General features: G+C 42.2%; 1 protein-coding gene across 1 annotated transcript in view; it reads left to right on the forward strand.

Annotated features, from left to right (window-relative positions):
* The window catches only part of ncanb (neurocan b), a 248,427-nt gene that overhangs the window by 97,252 nt on the left and 129,104 nt on the right, over positions 1-22,071 (forward strand). The window contains exons 3-5 of the mRNA XM_045697231.1: positions 3,609-3,832; positions 6,222-6,390; positions 10,309-10,483. Coding sequence (XP_045553187.1) covers positions 3,609-3,832; positions 6,222-6,390; positions 10,309-10,483 — 568 coding nt within the window. The remainder of the gene's footprint in view (positions 1-3,608; positions 3,833-6,221; positions 6,391-10,308; positions 10,484-22,071) is intronic.

Consider the following 22,071-nt stretch of genomic DNA (forward strand, 5'->3'; position numbering starts at 1 on the left):
CTTCAGTGGCCATCTGTGGCTGTGGAGATGGTGACTGCCTGGTGGTCGAATGAAGAACGAGAAAGGAAAGAGAAGGAAAGGGAGAGAGAAAAGCCCAATGGCATGTCTGTGATGATCTCGGGATGCATCGCTCTTCCAATCAGCTAGTTAATTACAGTGGAGATAGCCAGAAGAGACACTCCACCAGCGGCAACGCCACAACCCACTCCGCCGCACTTTACATGAAATCTAAGCGAGTCGAAACAATGCAGGTGCTGAGGAAACTGATACTAATGAAAATAAATCAATCCCCTCATTTCCTCTACTACCTACCATTAGCCGCTGCCTTCAGTTCTCTCTCTCCTTTTCCCTTTTCTCTCCTTCCTTCCTTCTCTCATTCATAACAGCACGTCACCTAGCAGTCTATCTTTCCCACCTGCTACCGGGGCAATCGAGAGAGAAATAAGAGGGGTTAGTGTATTTCTCCCCTTGTTCCGCTCAAACTATACAGCCTATCTGACAGATCTCAATGTTCTTATTAATTCATGCTTTTCTAAGAGAAGTCTCACAGCGAGTGAGTTACTGATTGAACGTGTGTATAATAAGGAGGCTTTTTAGGGGGATAGTGTGTGTGCCATCCTGTATTCCTTGGTGGCCTTTCCAGGCGCTGGCAGCTGATTCTGTCGATACCTCCATCCCAACACTCTCCCACATAACCAAATGAGTTTGGGCTAGGAATGCTCTCAAGAGGAGCAGGGAGGAGGAGTGGAGGGATGAAGGGATGGATGGCAGAGGAGTGGAGTGGAGGGAGGGAGGGAGGGAATAGAAAAGAGACAGTTGGGTTTTATAGCTTCCAATGTAAACCTCATTTATAATATAAGGTGAACTGTATGAACGGATAGAGATACAGTCCATAGACGTGACTGTAGAGTGTGTGTGGAATGTTTATGACAACCCTCATTTGTTATGATGAAAATGGTCCAAAAATCAATCATGGAGACGGGCTTTCAGATGAAACTGTTCATTTCATACAGAGTTTGATTGATGGCTTTTGAAAATACAAGTTTATCTCCCCATCGGTACTGTAGCGTTCGCTCTGTTTGTGTGGGGGGAATTGTCTGATACAGTGCCTTCGGAAAATATTCAGACCCCTTGACTTTTTGCACATTTTGTTACATTACAGCCTTATTCTAAGATGTATTAAGTAGTTTTGTCCCTCATCAATCTACACACAATACCTCATAATGACAAAGCAAAAACAGTTCAAATATATACAAATATTTGCTAATTTATCAAAATAAAAAAAACTGAAATATATTACATTTGCATAAGTATTCAGACCCTTTACTCAGTACTTTGTTGAAGAACCTTTGGCAGTGATTACAGCATCAAGTCTTCTTGGGTATGGCGCTACAAGCTTGGCACAGCTTCTTCTCTCCTTTCCTGGGAGTTTCCTGGGAGTTTCTCCCATTCTTCTCTGCAGATCCTCTCAAGCGCTGTCAGGTTGGATGGGGAGCGTTGCTGCACAGCTATTATCAGGTCTCTCCAGAGATGTTCGATCGTGTTCTTGTCCGGGCTCTGGCTGGCCCACTCAAGGACATTCAGATACTTGTGCCAAAGCCACTCCTGCGTTGTCTTGACTGTGTGCTTAGGGTCATTGTCCTGTACTGATTACTCTGGAGCAGGTTTTCATCAAGGATCTCTCTATACTTTGCTCCGTTCATCTTTGCATCAATCCTGACGAGTCTCCCAGTCCCTGCCGCTAAAAAACATCCCCACAGCATAATGCTGCCACCATCATGCTTCACCGTAGGGATGGTGCAAGGTTTCCTCCAGACGTGACGCTTGGCATTCAGGCCAAAGAGTTCAATCTTGGCTTCATCAGACCAGAGAATCTTGTTTCTCATGATCTGAGAGTCTTTAGGTGCCTTTTGGCAAACTCCAAGCAGGCTGTCATAGTTCTCCCATCTCCACTTTCGGACTCTAGAGCTCTGTCAGAGTAACCATCAGGTTCTTGGTCACCTTCCGGACCCAGGCCTTTCTCCCCTGATTGCTCCGTTTGGACGGGCGGCCAGCTCTAGAAAGAGTCTTGGTGGTTGCAAACTTCTTCCATTTAAGAAAGATGGAGGCCACTGTTTTCTTGGGGACCTTCAATGCTACAGACATTTTTTGGTACCCTTCCCCATATCTGTGCCTCGACACAATCCTGTCTCAGAGTTCTATGGACAATTCCTTTGACCTCATGGCTTGGTTTATGCGCTGACATGCACTGTCAACTGTGCTACCTTATATAGACAGGTGTGTGCCTTTCCAAATCATGTCCAATCAATTGAATTTACCACAGGTGGACTCCAATCAAGTTGTAGGAACATGTCAAGGATGATCAATGGAAACAGGATGCACCGGAGCTAAATTTCGTAACTAATAGCAAAGGGTCTGAATACTAATGTAAATAAGGTATTTCTGGTTTTTTTTATACATTTGCAAAAATGTCTAAAAACCTGTTTTCGCTTTGTCATTATGGGGTATTGTGTGTAGATTGTTGAAGATTTTTTATTTATTTAATCCATGTAACAAAACGTTAAGGGGTCTGAATTCTTTCCGAAGGCACAGTAAATCAATGACCAATAGCCAATCAGAAAGAATGGGGCCATCCTCTTGTTTCAACACATAAGAATAGAGGGACTTGTTGAACAAGCAACAGGATGAAACCATGACATCTCCCAATCGATTCATAGGAATCAATCCCCACCCCTCTCAATGCCAAAGAGAATAGCATGCAACAGTATTGTATATCAGTGATCCCCTTCCAGCCCAATACTAACACATACCTGATTCAGCTGATCTAGATCTTGATAACAAGTTGATGAAAAGCTACTGTATTATGCTGTAATACTCCTAGCCTCCATTTCCACTCTTTCACTTTCACTTTATAGAAACAATTGTCATACTTCTGTAGACCTATATTCTGACTGTGTATCTTTCCCTCTCATCTCCTCTCCTCTCCTCATCGTCATCCTCTTCCTTTCCTATCCCTCTCCTCTCCCACTCCTCTCCTCTTCTCTCCTTTCCTCTACTCATCAACTCCTCTGCTCTTCCTCTCCATTCCTCTACTCATCCTCTCCTCTGCTCTTCCTCTCCATTCATCTACTCATCCTCTCCTTTACTCTCCTCTTCTCCCTCTCCTTTCCTTTACTCATCCTCTCCTCTGCTCTGCTCTTCCTCTCCATTCCTCTACTTATCCTCTCCTTTCCTCACCTCTTCTCCCACTTCTTTCCTCTACTCTTCCTCTCCATTCTTCTACTCATCCTCTCCTTTCCTCTCATATTCTCCCACTTCTTTCCTCTACTCTTCCTCTCCTCTCATTTCCTCTACTCATCCTCTCCTCTGCTCCTCCTCTCCATTCCTCTACTCATCCTCTCCTTTCCTCTCCTCTTCTCCCACTTCTTTCCTCTGCTCTTCCTCTCTATTCCTCTACTCATCCTCTCCTTTCCTCTCCTCTTCTCCCACTCCTTTCCTCTCCTCTCCCTCTTCCTCTCCATCTCCTCTTCCTCTCTTCCTCTCCTCTCTTCTCCCTTTCCTCTTCCTCTCTCCCTCTATATCCGCCCTTTCTCCTCCTCTCTCTCCAGGCCTTGTGTGGTCAGACCCAGTGGTGAACATGAGGAAGGTGACGCACCAGATGGTGAGGGAGCAGCTGGCCAACAGCGTCCTGCTGCCCTGTGTCTTCACCCTGCGCCCCACCCCTACCCACGAGCCCCCCCGCATCAAGTGGACCAAGGTGTGGGGCCAGAGGGGTGCCGACGGTCGGCAGAGGGAACAGTCTGTCCTGATCGCCAAGGACAACGTGGTCAAGGTAAAGATTGAGGAAGTGGAAAGAAATACAAAATGTCACATTGTTTTGATATATATTTTGAAATGGAATTCAGTGGTGTGACAGTCATGGAATTTTGGGTGGCTGTTATTTGTCAGCCAAATGCCAAGGCAACCTAAGCATGTTTGCTACATCACCTTGCTGAAACAAGGAGCAACAAAGTTTCATCATGTTGTAAACTGACTCAACCACACGTGCCATCTTTTTGAATGTTCGGCCGTCCTGTCTTCAGTCAGCTGTTCGTCTATTCAAAAACTGTCTAGTTTCGCTTCCTCTCGTTATTAAATGTTTTTTTTTATTTCACCTTTATTTAACCAAGTAGGCCAGTTGAGAACAAGTTCTCATTTACAACTGCGACCTGGCCAAGATAAAGCAAAGCAGTGCGACAAAAAACAACAACACAGAGTTACACATGGGATAAACAAAAGTACAGTCAATAACAATAGAAAAATCTATATACAGTGTGTGCAAATAGAGTGAGGAGGTAAGGCAATAAATAGGCCAAAGTAGCGAAGTAATTACAATTTAGCAAATTAACACGAGTGATAGATGTGCAGATGATGATGTGCAAGTAGAAATACTGGTGTGCAAAAGAGCAAAAAAAGTAAATAAAAACAATATGGGGATGAGGTAGGTAGTTGGATGGGCTATTTACAGATGGGCTGTGTACAGCTGCAGTGATCGGTGAGCTGCTCAGATAGCTGATTTTTAAAGTTAGTAAGGGTTAATAAGTCTCCAACTTCAGCGATTTTTGCAATTCGTTCCAGTCATTGGCAGCAGAGAACTGGAAGGCGGCCAAAGGAGGTGTTGGCTTTGGGGATGACCAGTGAAATATACCTGCTGGAGTGCATGCTATGGGTGGGTGTTGTTATGGTGACCAGTGAGCTGAGATAAGGCGGAGCTTTACCTAGCAAAGACTTATAGATGACCTGGAGCCAGTGGGTGTGTCGACGAATATGTAGCGAGGGCCAGCCGACAAGGGCATACAGGTTGCAGTAGTGGGTGGTATATGGGGCTTTGGTGGCAAAACGGATGGCACTGTGATAGACTGCATCCAGTTAGCTGAGTAGAGTGTTGGAGGCTAATTTGTAAATGACATCACCAAAGTCGAGGATCGGTAGGATAGTCAGTTTTACGAGGGTATGTTTGGCAGCGTGAGTGAAGGAGGCTTTGTTGCGAAGTAGGAAGCCGATTCCAGATTTAATTTTGGATTGGAGATGCTTAATATGAGTCTGGAAGTAGAGTTTATATTCTAACCAGACACCTAGGTATTTGTAGTTGTACACATATTCTAAGTCAGAACCAACCAGAGTAGTGATGCCAGTCGGGCGGCGGGTGCGGGCATTGATCGGTTGAAGAGCATGCATTTAGTTTTACTAGCGTTTAAGAGCAGTTGGAGGCCACGCAAGGAGTGTTGTATGGCGTTGAAGCTCGTTTGGAGGTTAGTTAACACAGTGTCCAAAGGGCCAGATGTATACGTAGAGGTGGATCAGGGAATTACCAGCAGCAAGGGCGACATCATTGATATATACAGAGAAAAGTGTCGGCCCGAGAATTGAACCCTGTGGTACTCCCATAGAGACTGCCAGAGGTCCGGACAACAGGCCCTCCGATTTGACACACTGAACAGTCATTTGAGAAACCAAGGCTGTTGAGTCTGCCGATAAAAATACGGTGATTGACAGAGTCGAAAGCCTTGGCCAGGTCGATGAAGACGGCTGCATAGTACTGTCTTTTATCGGTGGCAGTTATGATATAATTTAGGACCTTGAGCATGGCAAAGGTGCACCCGTGACCAGCTCGGAAACCGGATTGCACAGCGGAGAAGGCACAGTGGGATTCGAGATGGTCAGTGATCTGTTTGTTAACTTGCCTTTGGAAGACTTTGGAAAGGCAGTGCAGGATGGGTATAGGTCTGTAACAGTTTGGTTCTAGAGCATCTCTCCTTATATCAGCTGTTAGATGTAACCAGGCTTACTTTTACTTTGCTGCTTTAAGGTTTGTCCAATGTTTTGTTCATTTTTTTTACAGTTATGACAGTTATTATTATTTTCATGATCGCTTTCATCCAGAATCGTCAGTTACACAATTATACAAATTCAATGCCAGCCCTAATTTTATATGGAGAGTCTGTTGGCCATCCATCTAATACGTATATTCAACTTAACTTGTAACTATACTTACTGCACAATCCTTTCTTCTTTCTATAAAAATTATAAAAATCCTCTCACTGTTTTTCTGCTGCCAACTGTAATAATTGGACCAGCAACCATTGAGTGGAATGTCCTTTTTCTTTTCATTTCTGTCTTATTTGTCTTTCCTAACTATGTTTTAATTGTGTTCATAACTGTACTGTCTTTCCGTGGTTTAGGTGAAGAAGGCGTTCCAGGGGCGCGTCACCCTGCCCGGTTACCAGGACAACCGTTTCAACGCCAGCATGACACTCAGCGCCCTGCGCTCCAGTGACTCGGGCATGTTCCGCTGTGAGGTGGTGGTGGGCATCAACGATGAACAGGACACCGTTCCCCTGGAGGTCACAGGTAATACTGACCCCTGTTACACTTATTACACACAGGTTCTGTTCATTAGGCACCAAATGGAAGAAAACGTGTCCAACCAGGGAGGGACTACCGCTTTAAAGTGTTTGTGGCCTAATGAACACAACCCTGACTGTACCTCTACCTGGCATTGCTAATAGAGTCATTATATAAGCCAGTGGGTTTGTTAACTTTGTGGAAATGTCTGGTCTGGGGAACGGGACAACGTGTGCCAACTGGACCGAGTAACGGATCGTTGACCCAGCCGCTCATGAAAGCAAATAAGCATAATGAGAAAATAAAGTGTGCTATTCAGCTAGTGTTACTTTGAGGGCTCTGAGCTGTAGTTTATGTTGAATCCACCCACTGCTGCACTGTAATGGCCTGGGCATATTATGTCATATCAGCTAATAGTATCAAAGTAATTACCAAATGAAAGTCTCTGAGCTGAGAAACATCATCAGATTTTTACAGGTCACTTGCTGTTTTTAATAATCGCCTATTAGAGTAATGAGTAGAGGGAAGTGGCGCTCTGCTCTCAGCATTAGCTTTACAGTGCTGCTCTAGCTCACCTAGATCTACACAATGTTGCCAGCGTGAGCTGAGCATCATGTCCGCATTAAGCCCAGTAGCCTCATTCACTCACCCACATACTGTACCCAGAATCCATGGGCTCCCAGTGAAAATAGCACAGATATTATTACCTGATATAGCCACTGTGGGTTTGTGCCCATAAGCTTGTGCATCTGTGTGCATGCCTGCATGCCTGTGCGTGTGTGACAGTGGCTTTCTCGCTCAATGATTATGACATCAAGGGCTTTGTTTTTTTCCACCTACAGCTCCTCTCTCTCTCTCTTCTCTCTCCATGAGTGCACTTTATTGGTCCCATAGAGACCTCTGGCTCGGTGCTCAAGAGACCCTGTCCCTCCGCACAGCCAATCAATTAACACGCCATAAAAACCCCTCCCTTCTGAAACAGAAACCCATTACCCGCTGGTCCTTCTGGGAGCGAACCGAGTCATCCTCTGGGCTTAGTCATTTAGTGCAAGTCACGCTACATTGCAGAACGCACCAGTCCCAATACTAACTCCTCCAAGTGCTTAATATATTAATGGACAATGTATTGATACTGGGCCGGCCATATCAATATCATATTCATTCAGGGCTGCGCTGATTGTGTGTCGTCTAAGCCTAGATGAGGTTTTCCACCTGTGCTATCGTCCCATATTGAATGGTCAATTGTCTGTCTCACCAATTAGAGCTCAGGCATTGATCCTCTCTGTCAGCCACAGTCATGAGATATGTCAGGTCGGCTTAAGTGCTGAGCCACAAATAGACATATTTACACACTGGTGATGATATCTGCTATATAGGTCTACTAGATTCTCTGCACAGATAGGACTGTATTAGTGTTATATACAGTATACATGATACAACAAGGGCATCACTCAATTACATACAGCTATATACGTCTATCTCAGTATGTGGTCTCTCTTCCTGTTGTGTGTTATGGTTTGGTAAACATAGAGTACGTGTACTAGTTCTGGGCAACGTGACCCATTCGTCTCCCAAACGCCAGAGACGCTAGCAGCTAGCCTCTCTGTGTTTGGTCTGGCTTGCCTCGGAGGAGAAGGAGCGCTAACAAAGAGCCTGGGAGAGGATAGAGAAAGCCCAAATGAAAGAGAACACTCCTGCTACAAAGTCCTGAAGTTGAGCTGGAGTGTACAGTGCAGCAGTATAGGGAAACAGGATGGAGGCCTGTAGAGGGGACAGTGTGTGTGCGTGCGTGCGTGCGTGTGTGTGTGCGTGCGTGTGCGTGTTACGGCCGTGCACAGACTGTACTCAAAATAAAAAAAATCAATTGACTTTCATAATTCGGAACTGCCCTGTAGACAAAATGTCAACATTTATATGCAACAACACACTCACTCATCATACATTTTAATACAAGTCGGGGCCAATAACTACTAGGCCTAGAGATGACAAAAGATGATTGACATTGGGGAAAGAGTGGCTATCAGCTGATCAGAGCAAATGATGATGTAGTTGAAATATTCTAGCTAGCTGTCGAAACAAACATGTTTTACTTGATTTGAGTTTGTTTTCCTGCTGACATCTGCCTCTTATTAACATGCAGTTGAAATGCCCCATTCTTTGTCCCTAACGGTGAGAGACACATACGACAGATCCAACTGTAATGTAGCCTCCTACCAGTATTCATGTCTCCTGCCCTGCGCCCGCAGCCAGTGGCCACAATCAAGTCGGGCGAGTGCGCACTTTGGGTGGGAGGGCGGAGGAGGGGAATTTAGTGAGATCCAAACGCTTATGAAATTAGCTAGTTTGATGTGCAATTCGCTACATTTAAAATTACACCTAAAATGAAAAGAGACTTAAATTCATACAATTACAAATTAATATCCACTTTCTCGTAGGAGGGCAAAAGGGCAGGTGCTTGGCCATTGGCTGAGCCCTATCTGTGCACGTGCCTGGTGTTATTGTGTGTGTATGTGTATCTGTGTGTGTGTGTGTGTGCCTGTGTGCTACGTACATGTATGTGAGTGCATGTGTAGACTGTACCACTGAGGGATGCCTGGCTCATTTTCTGAGGCTAGCCTGCAGCATGATTGGTCAAATTGGTCCACGCCCCGAGGAGTCTGTCATTCTATTGCACAAAGCAGCAGAAGATAAAGGAGCCTATGTTTGGAGCTATATCCCAGCCTCCCTCTGCCTCCCTGTCCACAGGCTTTCATGTAGTGGGCTCTGCTGGGATTGAATGTGTGAATTTCAGGCCGACATGTAGTGGAGGTCAGTGATGCTAGCCTGGTGGGGGAATGAGATGGACACTTCAAAAGCAATTCCTTTCCCATTTCTCTGCACAGTGGAGAGGAATCCTGGTCATTCACAGGTCAGGGAATGAGCGCATGGGAGTCATTTCGCGTTCCTTTGTTTCCTTTATCTCTCTTCTCTCTCTCTCTTTCAATCTCTCTCTAATAACTGTTTTATTTCACTGTTTTATTTTATGACTATGAAAGCAAGATAGTACTGATGTGGACTGATGTGAACTGTATGCTAAAGTAGTAAAGTAGTAAAGCAAAGATTTTTGCTGTTTGTCATTCACTGTATCCAAGGACAAGATCTCTCCCATAAAGATAAACCTGTCTGATGCTAATTAACTTCAATCTCTGAGGTCGTTTTTATATGTTTTTTTGACTTGCCATGCATTTACAGATACAACGTTTGAAGTACATGATAATGTAGGGTTTGAGCAGAGTGTCTGTGCGTGCTCATGTTTGGGTGTGAGAATGCAAGTGGTTGTATGTGTGTATGGGCGTGTATGTGTGTATGGGCGTGTGTGTGTATGGGCGTGTATGTGTGTATGGGCGTGTATGTGTGTATGGGCGTGTATGTGTGTATGGGCGTGTGTGTGTGTATGGGCGTGTATGTGTGTATGGGCGTGTATGTGTGTATGGGCGTGTATGTGTGTATGGGCGTGTATGTGTGTGTGGGCGTGTATGTGTGTGTGGGCGTGTATGTGTGTATGGGCGTGTATGTGTGTATGGGCGTGTATGTGTGTGTGGGCGTATATGTGTGTATGGGCGTGTATGTGTGTGTGGGCGTATATGTGTGTATGGGCGTGTATGTGTGTGTGGGCGTATATGTGTGTATGGGCGTGTATGTGTGTATGGGCGTGTATCTGTGAATGTGCGTGTATGTGTGTATGGGCGTGTGTGTATGGGCGTGTATGTGTGTATGGGTGTGTATCTGGGAATGTGCGTGTATGTGTGTGTGGGCGTATATGTGTGTATGGGCATGTATGTGTGTGTGGGCGTATATGTGTGTATGGGCGTGCGTGCCTGCATACAATATCTCCATATTGCCCTGGTGTCGCCGTACGTTTTTTTACCTCTGTGTCCTCTCCAGGTGTGGTGTTCCACTACCGTGCACCTCATGACCGCTACGCCCTGTCCTTCCCTGATGCCCAGCAGGTGTGTCTGGAGAACTCAGCTGTCATCGCCACGCCTGCTCAGCTCCAGGCCACCTTTGCTGACGGGTATGACAACTGTGACGCCGGCTGGCTGTCTGACCAGAGCGTGAGGTAAGGACAAGACAACCGGGCATGACGCACGACTCAAGCAAAACACATCACAGCATGGCGACTATCTTATTTAATGTTTTTATTTTACCTTTATTTATCCAGGCGAGTCAAATAAGAACACATTCTTATTTACAATGATGGCCTGTCCTTATAGTTTTGTATAATAGGGCTGTATAAATTGCTATGTATAAATTGTTTACTTACGATACTTATCTGCTGCGGCAATGTAAAGCAATATCTGACGAATACGAATCTTTATGAAGTGGCAAAGTATAAGTTTACTTCAGCCTAATGAAAAATGACAGGGCTTTGATAGGCAATTAGATAACTTCTATGTTGACAATTCTCTGTGGCCTCTGTGGCCCAAATAAGGAACCAGGGAATTAAATTACTGACAGAAAATACAGTATGCAAACTGTTTTGACCCCAATGGTCCTCTCATAAACTCCTGAAGGATTGAATTGCTTGTTTACATCTGAGGCTAGCTCTGTCATTCCTCATTACTCTCCGCCATTTTAGCCACAACTATCCCTCAACTAACTTTCATGTTGATGTTTGTGTTTCAGCTTGCCACCTCCCCTTATGTCTGTTGATAGTCAGTGTGTGTGTGTGTGTGTGTGTGTGTGTGTGTGTGTGTGTGTGTGTGTGTGTGTGTGTGTGTGTGTGTGTGTGTGTGTGTGTGTGTGTGTGTGTGTGTGTGTGTGTGTGTGTGTGTGTGTGTGTTTATGTGTGTGTGTGGGGGGGGGGATTCAGAGTCCGTGTGGAAATTCTTTACACGTCTTTATCTCAAACGTCTGCCCAATAATTGCACTGAAGAAGCAGCTTGCATATTTCTCCTCTACAGATTTTCCCTGACAACGGCATCCTATCCTTTCCCCTCCTCCCCACCTGGGACACATATAATTGGTCCATCTCCGGAGCTACTTGGCTTCACATCAGTGACGAGGCAAATGTGCAATTAATAATGTAAAAATATAGACATCAGCGATCAGGATGGAAGGCTGAGATGGGGGATTTAGCTATAACATTGTCTGACGACAACGGTTGCTATCCAAGCACATGCAGGATTGTAGCTACTGAGTGTAAGAAGCCTTCCTTCCTGTTGCCCTCCATAAACCCCTGTATGCCTGTATACATAATCTCTTAATCAGCATTTAGCCTGCACCCTCAATGCTGTTTGAATCAATGTACCTTAAAGCAGTGGTCACCAACCGATTGATCGCGATCGACTGGTCGAGCTCCAAGGCATTCCAACGATAAGCCCTGTGTTCCTATTTTTTCATTTATTCACCTCACGCTGTTGGCGGTAGGTACACCCAATTCAGCTGCCCTGCTCACCGGGTGGGCGACGTGTTCCCATTTTGAACCATTTCAGATGTCTGAATGTACAAACTGCCTTCCTGGCGGGCCCTGGGGAAGCAAATCAAGTGCTCTATAGGCCTACCACTGGCCAATCGGATGGCTCAGATGACTGTGTCTGCAGTAACATAGCAGACGTAAAAGAAAGCTACAACAAAGTTGATACTGTGAGATTTCAACACTTTAAAAACATGACTAGAGAGACTGTCAACGAATACAGCAAAGAGCTGTGGTTTTTATGAGTGAGTTCATGATTAAGTTTTAACTCAGCACTGTCAACACTTTCAATTTAACACTTTTAGAAGCCATAAAATGCACGTTCTCCCTACTTCCACTCGCACTTGTGCTACAACCAGCACTGCAGCTGCAATGAATGAGTAGGAAAGTGTATTGATAGGCTTGCGTTGTTATTATTAGTGGCTTGGGATTTTTTTTTATCAAGGAATATTTAACTTTCTCTGGTCATAGGAGTAATGAAGTATGCAGTAAAATAATGCAGTATGACTCGAGTTTCGCCATCAGCTGCAAGACTGTGTCCCTTTTTGGTCAGTGTCAGTGGAGGAAAGGGGAGTGGAGGGATGTTGAGAGGTGAACCCTTAGTCTGCTGCTCGCTCCCTCTGCAGTAAAATAAAAAAAGGCAAATGTGACCAATCACCTCGATTCAGTCTTATGTAGCAAATTTTTAAATGGTGTTTTTTTTACGTTGAATAAAAAGTATAGAAATGGTATATCATACACTGCAGTTGAGGAACAATGGGAAAGTCATTCTGCTTTGAAAGTTGATCAACTTGCCCTTGAATGTTTTGGTACACGTACTGGAGAGCTATTCTTTGTCTACTCCTATTCAACATAGTTCACAGACTCTTAAGCCTTAGCCCCACCTATGGCTGTGGTGGTCACAACATTTTGTCAGCCGGTGATTGTCAAGCAAATAACTGCCGGTCTCACGGTAATTGACCGTTAATTTAATAAAGGTAGTTAAATAAAGGTTAAATATATCAAAAATCTATTGAAAAAATAAAAGCATTAACATAAATACATTTAGTCTTCCACACATGCAGACTGATGCAGACCTTCGGAACGTCTACATTTTAAAAACTCTAGTAAATCCATGTAATATAGCCTATACCTTCACAATAAATCCATTATTTATTTTAGACAGGTCTAAATAAACATGATATGAAGAAAATGTAGTCTATTTCAGAAGAACAGAATAGCATACTCTGAGTTGTCCTTGTGTTAGTCCTGATCTGGTTATGCCATATGGCTGTTGGCTACACCCGTTAATTTAGCAGACAAGATCTGCGTAGAATTCTATGGCATTATTTTATATTATTTTATAGTATGAAGAATGCAATTGAACAAAGCTGAAAAAAATTGAAAGGATATTTTCTCCAAACAATTGTATTTATTTCTTTCATTTCTATTTAACCTTTATTTAACTATGCAAGTCAGTTAAGAACAAATTCTTATTTACAATGGCGGCCTACCAAAAGGCAAAAGACCTTCTGCGAGGCTGGGATAAAAAATGAAAAAATAATAAAAAAATAAATAACATATAAATATAGGACAAAACACACATCACGACAAGTGATTTGAGGGAGTGCGCAATTCTGTGTTGAGCGGTTAACAAAGAAATAGGTCCTCCTATATGCTAAATTTAGAGTTATTCATATAACTTTAGTTGTTCTAAAAACGTTGGGCTATATGTTTTGATTTTTAATACATTGTAACGCTGCATGATGTGACTAATGATGATTTGCAAAAAGTTGCTTGAAAGGCATGAGCTCAGCTTTGTTTTTTTGTGCAGGCTGTACACACTTTATCAGTCTCTCATTCAAAATCAGAGCTTAGAGAAGCCTAATTACCGTGACTAAACGGTCAAGTGGTCTTTCACTGCAGTAATATAGTCACCGTAACAAGCCCTAGCCCCTCCCATCTCTTTAAGGTTTGACATGTGAGGTCATGTGGTAAACACACACTAAAATCGTAGTTTATTTGTCACATGAACAGGATATCGAAGGTGTAAACAGTTCACTGAAATGGTTACTTGCATAGTATATCAAATACAGAAAGTGCCCAGAAAAAATATTTTATAAATATTTTATAATTATTAGATGATGCTTACCTGACACACTTGTCTAAATTAATGGGTCATGTGAAGGAAATGCTATAATCAACCCCTAGCCACATCTAACTGAGTGGATGGGTCACTATTGTCTAGACACGTGCAGTTGAAGTCAGAAGTTTACATACACCTTAGCCAAATACATTTAAACTCAGTTTTCACAATTCCTGGCATTTAATCCAAGTAAAAATTCCCTGTCTTAGGTCAGTTAATATCACCTCTTTATTTTAAGAATGTGAAATGTCAGAATAATAGTAGAGAGAATTATTTATTTCAGCTTTTATAACTTTCATCACATTCCCAGTGGGTCAGAAGTTTACATACACTCAATTAGTATTTGGTAGCATTGCCTTTAAATTGTTTAACTTGGGTCAAACGTTTTGGGTAGCCTTCCACAAGCCTCCCACAATAAGTTGGGTGAATTTTGACCCATTCCTCCTGATAGAGCTGATATAACTGAGTCAGGTTTGTAGACCTCCTTGCTCGCACATGCATTTCCAGTTCTGCCCACACATTTTCTATAGGATTGAGGTCAGGGCTTTGTGATGGCTACTCCAATACCTTGACTTTGTTGTCCTTAAGCCATTTTGCCACAACTTTGGAAGTATGCTTGGGGTCATTGTCCATTTGGAAGACCCATTTGCGACCAAGCTTTAACTTCCTGACTGATGTCTTGAGATGTTGCTTCAATATCCTCTCTAGGCTAGGCGGGACGAATTCGTCCCACCTACGTAACAGCCACTGCTATCCTGTGGCGCGATTTTCAAAACCTTAAAAATCCTATTACTTCAATTTCTCAAACATATGACTATTTTACAGCCATTTAAAGATAAGACTCTCGTTAATCTAACCACACTGTCCGATTTCAAAAAGGCTTTACAACGAAAGCAAAACATTAGATTATGTCAGCAGAGTACCAAGCCAGAAATAATCAGACACCCATTTTTCAAGCCAGCATATAATGTCACCAAAACCCAGAAGACAGCTAAATGCAGCACTCACCTTTGATGATCTTCATCAGATGACAACCCTAGGACATTATGTTACACAATACATGCATGTTTTGTTCAATCAAGTTCATATTTATATCAAAAACCAGCTTTTTACGTTAGCATGTGACGTTCAGAACTAGCAAACTTCCGGGGAATTCGCTAACATTTTACTAAATTACTCACGATAAACGTTCACAAAAAGCATAACAATTATTTTAAGAATTATAGATACAGACCTCCTCTATGCACTCGATATGTCCGATTTTAAAATAGCTTTTTGGTGAAAGCACATTTTGCAATATTCTAAGTACATAGCCCAGGCATCACGGGCTCGCTTATTTAGACACCCGGCAAGTTTAGCACTCACCATAATCATATTTACTATTATAAAAATTTCATTACCTTTTGTTGTCTTCGTCAGAATACACACCCAGGACAGCTACTTCAATAACAAATGTTGGTTTGGTCCAAAATAATCCATCGTTATATCCGAATAGCGGCGTTTTGTTCGTATGCGTTCCAGACACTATCCGAAATAGTAAAGAAGTGTCACGCGCTTGGCGCAATTCGTGACAATAAAATTCTAAGTATTCCATTACCGTACTTCGAAGCATGTCAACCGCTGTTTAAAATCAATTTTTACGACATTTTTCTCGTAGAAAAGCGATAATATTCCGACAGGGAATCTCCTTTTCGGCAAACAGAGGAAAAAATCCCAAAGGCGGGGGCGGTCGGGGTCACGCGCATAAGCTAGTGTCTCTTGATCGGCCACTTGAGAAAGGCGATAATGTGTTTCAGCCTGGGGCTGGAATGACGACATTCTGTTTTTTCCCGGGCTCTGAGCGCCTATGGACGACGTGGGAAGTGTCACGTTAGAGCAGAGATCCTTAGTAAATGATAGAGATGGAAAAGAAGTTCAACAAATGGTCAGACAGGCCACTTCCTGTAAAGGAATCTCTCAGGTTTTGACCTGCCATTTGAGTTCTGTTATACTCACAGACACCATTCAAACAGTTTTAGAAAATTTAGGGTGTTTTCTATCCATATGTAATAAGTATATGCATATTCTAGTTACTGAGTAGGAGTGGTAACCAGATTAAATCGGGTATGTTTTTTATCCAGCCGTGTCAATGCTGCCCCCTAGCCCTAACAGGTTAAATCCACATAATTTTCCTTCCTCATGATGCCATCTATTTTGTGAAGTGCACCAGTCCCTCCTGCAGCAAAGCACCCCCACAACATGATGCTGCCACCCCCGTGCTTCACGGTTGGGATGGTGTTCTTCGGCTTGCAAGCCTTCCCTTTTCCTCCAAACATAACGATGGTCATTATGGCCAAACAGTTATATTTTTGTTTCATCAGACCAGAGGACATTTCTCCCAAAATTATGATCTTTGTCCCCATGTGCAGTTGCAAACTGTAATCTGTTTTTTTTATGGTGGTTTTGGAGCAGTATCTTCTTCCTTGCTGAGCGGCCTTTCAGGTTATGGCGATATAGGACTCGTTTTACTGTGGATGTAGATACTTTTGTACCTGTTTCCTCCAGCATCTTCACAAGGTAATTTGCTGTTGTTATGGGATTGATTTGCACTTTTCGCACCAAAGTACATTCATCTCTAGGAGACAGAACGTGTCTCCTTCCTGAGCGGTATGACGGCTGTGTGGTCCCATGATGTTTATACTTGAGTACTATTGTTTGTACAGATGAAAGTGGTACCTTCAGGCATTTGGAAATTTCTCCCAAGGGTGAATCAGACTTGTGGAGGTCTACAATTTATTTTCCGACGTCTTGGCTGATTTCTTTTGATTTTCCCATGATGTCAAGCAAAGAGGCACTGAGTTTGAAGGTAAGCCTTGAAACACATCCTCCAATTGACTCAAATGATGTCAATTAGTCTATCAGAAGCTTCTAAAGCATGACATAATATTCTGGAATTTTCCAAGCTGTTTAAAGGCACAGTCAACTTAGTGTATGTAAACTTCTGAGCCACTGGAATTGTGATACAGTGAATTACAAGTGAAATAATCTGTTTGTAAACAATTGTGGGAAAAATTACTTGTGTCATGCACAAAGTAGATGTCCTCACTGACTTGCCAAATCTATAGTTTCTTTGCAAGAAATTTGTGGAGTGGTTGAAAAACGAGTTTTAATGACTCAAACCTAAGTGAATGTAAACTTCCGACTTCAACTGGACATGTACACATGTTATTGAAATACAATAGTTGTATGAATCTCCAGGTAGCTAAAGCTAACAAACTAGTTTCAATATTAGCTAGCTAACATTGGACTATAATGGATTTTTGATTCAAGTAATATTACTACACAGATCATAGCTAACTAACAGTATGCAATAAAAATGACTTTCTGACAAAATTAGAAACTTATATCTGAAAATGTAACTAGACTCTTACCCGTATACATGGATGAACGCTTCACGGCAGACTGTAACCATTTAACTACATTTTGTTTGTAGCTACATCTTGTCTGGCCAGCGTTGTGTCAAGTCACACTGACAGTGGCGTGTGCAGAAAGTAGCCCATCACTTTTTCCAACCGATCTGTCGATAGTGCCTGCTAAATTCAGGGCATGAATGTTGTTGAGAAAAGTAGCAAAACGTTTGTAGTTCTCGATGGCTAATGTTATATCTTTCAAAAACGGCAAGGTAGAAAGGACTATCAACACATACTGAACAGCTCACGTTACAGACAGAAGCATGCTACATGGCAGACCAATCCAATCACCTCGCGGCATGTCCAGCCCATCCATTATCTCAGCCAATCATGGCTAGTGGGAAGGCTCCTGTCTTTTTCTGTGGCTAAACCAACTAGGCTCGTAATTTAACTATTTATTTGTATTTATGGATGGAAAACAAGTTTGTTATTAAGGCACATGAAAGTTCACATATCCCAGAATGCATTTCTGCCCAAAAAAATGCATTTAGCTTAACTTCTATGGGCTAGGTGGGACGCTTGCGTCCCACCTACTCAACAGCCAGTGTAATCCCGTGGCGCGATATTCAAATACCTCAAAAATGCAAAAACTTCAATTTTTCAAACATATGACTATTTTACACCATTTTAAAGACAAGACTCTCGTTAATCTAACCACACTGTCCGATTTCAAAAAGGCTTTACAACGAAAGCAAAACATTAGATTATGTCAGCAGAGTACCCAGCCAGAAATAATCAGACACCCATTTTTCAAGCTAGCATATAATGTCACATTAACCCAAACCACAGCTAAATGCAGCACTAACCTTTGATGATCTTCATCAGATGACAACCCTAGGACATTATGTTATACAATACATGCATGTTTTGTTCAATCAAGTTCATATTTAAATCAAAAACTTTTTAAATTAGCATGTGACTAGCATGTGACTAGCATTCCCACCTTACACTGCCGGTGAATTTACTAAATTACTCACGATAAACATTCACAAAAAACATAACAATTATTTTAAGAATTATAGATACAGAACTCCTCTATGCACTCGATATGTCCACTTTTAAAATAGCTTTTCGGTGAAAGCACATTTTGCAATATTCTCAGTAGATAGCCCGGCATCACAGGGCTAGCTATTTAGACACCCAGCAAGTTTAGCACTCACCAAAGTCAGATTTACTATAAGAAAAATGGTATTACCTTTGCTGTTCTTCGTCAGAATGCACTCCCAGGACTTCTACTTCAATAACAAATGTTGGTTTGGTCCCAAATAATCCATTGTTATATCCAAATAGCGGCGTTTTGTTCGTGCGTTCAAGACACTATCCGAAAGGGTAAATAAGGGTGACGAGCATGGCGCATTTCGTGACATTTTTTTTTAAAATATTCCATTACCGTACTTCGAAGCATGTCAACTGCTGTTTAAAAACAATTTTTATGCCATTTTTCTTGTAAAAAAGCGCTAATATTCCGACCGGGAAAGCCTGTATACGTACAAAGAGAGAGAAAATAAATACATCTCGTGCCCTCGTGCACGAGCGTGAGTCTCAGAGTACTCTGACCAGCCACTATCCAAACGCGATAATGTGTTTCAGCCAGAGGCTGCCTCGATATCATTCAGCTTTTTCCCGGGTTCTGAGAGCCTATGGGAGCCGTAGGAAGTGTCACGTTACGGCAAAGATCCTCAGTCTTCAATAAAAAGAGCCAAGATGAACAACAACTTGTCAGAGAGGGCGCTTCCTGTTTGGAATCTTCTCAGGTTTTTGCCTGCCATATGAGTTCTGTTATACTCACAGACACCATTCAAACAGTTTTAGAAACTTTAGGGTATTTTCTATCCAAAGCCAATAATTATATGCATATTCTAGTTACTGGGCAGGAGTAGTAACCAGATTAAATCGGGTACGTTTTTTATCCGGCCGTGTCAATACTGCCCCCTAGCCCTAACAGGTTAAAAAAACGGTTTACATTCAAATGCCTCTCCTGTGAAGTAGTGACGTGCGACATACACCTAGTTTCCTTAATCAGGTTACAAATTATTAACATGTATGCTCACTCAGCTGTGCCTCACAAGTAATACAACAATCAAGCAACCCAGAAAAGTGCTAAAAATAGCCCATATTAACATATGCAGACTGAGAAAGAAGGTCCATGAAGTCAATAACTAAATAAATACTGTTGAAGTAATATGGCTACAGGTTCATCTGCCTCACCTAAAGCCCATTCTTGTGGGAAGCTGCTATAGACCACCAAGTGCTAACAGTCAGTATCTGGATAATATGTGTGAAATGCTTGATAATGAATGTGATATTAACAGAGAAATATATTTTCTGGGTGATTTAAATATTGACTGGCTCTCATCAAGCTGCCCACTCAAGAAAAAATTTCAAACTGTTAACAGTGCCTGCAACCTGATTCAGGTTGTCAGTCAACCTACCAGGTTATTTACAAACAGCACAGGAATGAAATCATCAACATGTATTGATCACATCTTTACTAATGCTACAGAAATTTGCTTTAAAGCAGTGTCCAAATCCATAGGATGTAGTGATCACAATATAATAGCCATATCTAGGAAAACCAAAGTTCCAAAGACTGGGCCTAATATATAGTGTAATAGGTCATATAATACATTTTGTAGTGATTCATATGTAGATGATGTAAATAATATTTGCTGGTCTGTGGTGTGTAATGAGGAGCAACCAGACGCTGCACTTGACACATTTATGAAATTGCTTCCAGTTACTAATAAGCACGCACCCATTAAGAAAATGAGGATGAGGAATTTAAAAATTGTATGGTTGAGAGGGATGAGGCAAAAGGTATGGCAAATACGTCTGGCAGCCCAACTGATTGGCAAATGTACTGCAAATTAAGAAAACATGTGACTAAGCTAAATAAAAATAAACTGTACTATGAAAAAAATATTAATTATATAAAGAATGACAGTAAAAAGCTTTGGAGCACCTTAAATGACATTTTGGGGAAAAAAAGCCAACTCGGCTCCATCATTCATTGAATCAGATGGCTCATTCATCACAAAACCCACTGATATTGCCAACTACTTTAATTACTTTTTCATTGGCAAGATAAACAAACTTAGGGATGACATGCCAGCAACAAACGCTGACACTACACATCCAAGTATATCTGAACAAATTATGAAAGACAAGAATTGTAGTTTTGAATTCCATAAAGTCAGTGTGGAAGAGGTGAAAAAATTATTGTTGTCTATCAACAATGACAAGTGTGACAATCTGGATGGAAAATGACTAAGGATAATAGCGGACGATATTGTCACTCCTATTTGCTACATCTTCAATTTAAGTCTACTAGAAAGTGTGTGCCCTCAGGCCTGGAAGGAAGCTAAAGTCATTCTGCTACCCAAGAATAGTAAAGCCCCCTTTACTGGCTCAAATAGCTGACCAAATAGCCTGTAACCAACCCTTAGTAAACTTCTGGAAAAAATGGTGTTTGACCAGATACAATGCAATTTCACAGTAAACAAACTGACAACAGACTTTCAGCACGCATATAGAGAAGGACACTCAACAAGCACAGCACTTACACAAATGACTGATGATTGGCTTAGAGAAATTGATGATACAATGATTGTGGAGGCTGTCTTGTTAGACTTCAGTGCAGCTTTTGACATTATCAATCATAGTCTGCTGCTGGAAAAACTGATGTGCTATGGCTTTACATCCCCTGCTATAATGTGGATAAAAAGTTACTTGTCTAACAGAACACAGAGGGTGTTCTTTAATGGAAGCCTCTCAAACATAATCCAGGTAGAAGCAGGAATTCCCCAGGGTAGCTGTTTAGGCCCCTTGCTTTTTTCTATCTTTACTAACGACATGCCACTGGCTTTGAGTAAGGCCAGTGTGTCTATGTATGCGGATGACTCAACACTATACACATCAGCTACTACAGCGACTGAAATGACTGCAACACTTAACAAAGAGCTAGTTAGTTTTGGAATGGGTAGCTAGGAATAAGTTAGTCCTAAATATTTCCAAAACTAAAAGCATTGTATTTGGGACAAATCATTCACTAAACCCTAAACCTCAACTACATCTCATAATGAATAATGTGGAAATTGAGCAAGTTGAGGTGACTAAACTGCTTGGAGTTACCCTGGATTGTAAACTGTCATGGTCAAAACATATTGATACAACAGTAGCTAAGATCAGGAAAAGGTCTGTCCATAATAAAGCGCTGCTCTGCATTCTTAACAACACCTTCAACAAGGCAGGTCCTACAGGCCCTGGTTTTGTTGCACCTGGACGACTGTTCAGTAGTGTGGTCAGGTGCCACAAAGAGGGACTTGGGAAAATTGCAGTTGGCTCAGAACAGGGCAGCGCAGATGGCCCTTAAAAGTACATGGAGTGCTAACATTAATGATATGCATGTCAATCTCTCGTGGCTCAAAGTGGAAGAGTGATTGACATCATCATTACTTGTTTTCTTAAGAGGTGTTGACAAGCTGAAGATACCGAGCTGTCTGTTTGAAATACTAGCACATAGCTCGGACACCCATGCATATCCCACAAGACATGCCACCAGAGGTCTCTACACAGTCCCCAAGTCCAGAACAGACTATGGGAGGCGCACAGTACTACATGGAGCCATGACTACATGGATCTCTATTCCACATCAGGTA

Source organism: Salmo salar, chromosome ssa16 (genome assembly GCF_905237065.1).
Source record: "Salmo salar chromosome ssa16, Ssal_v3.1, whole genome shotgun sequence".
Lineage (NCBI taxonomy): Eukaryota > Metazoa > Chordata > Actinopteri > Salmoniformes > Salmonidae > Salmo > Salmo salar.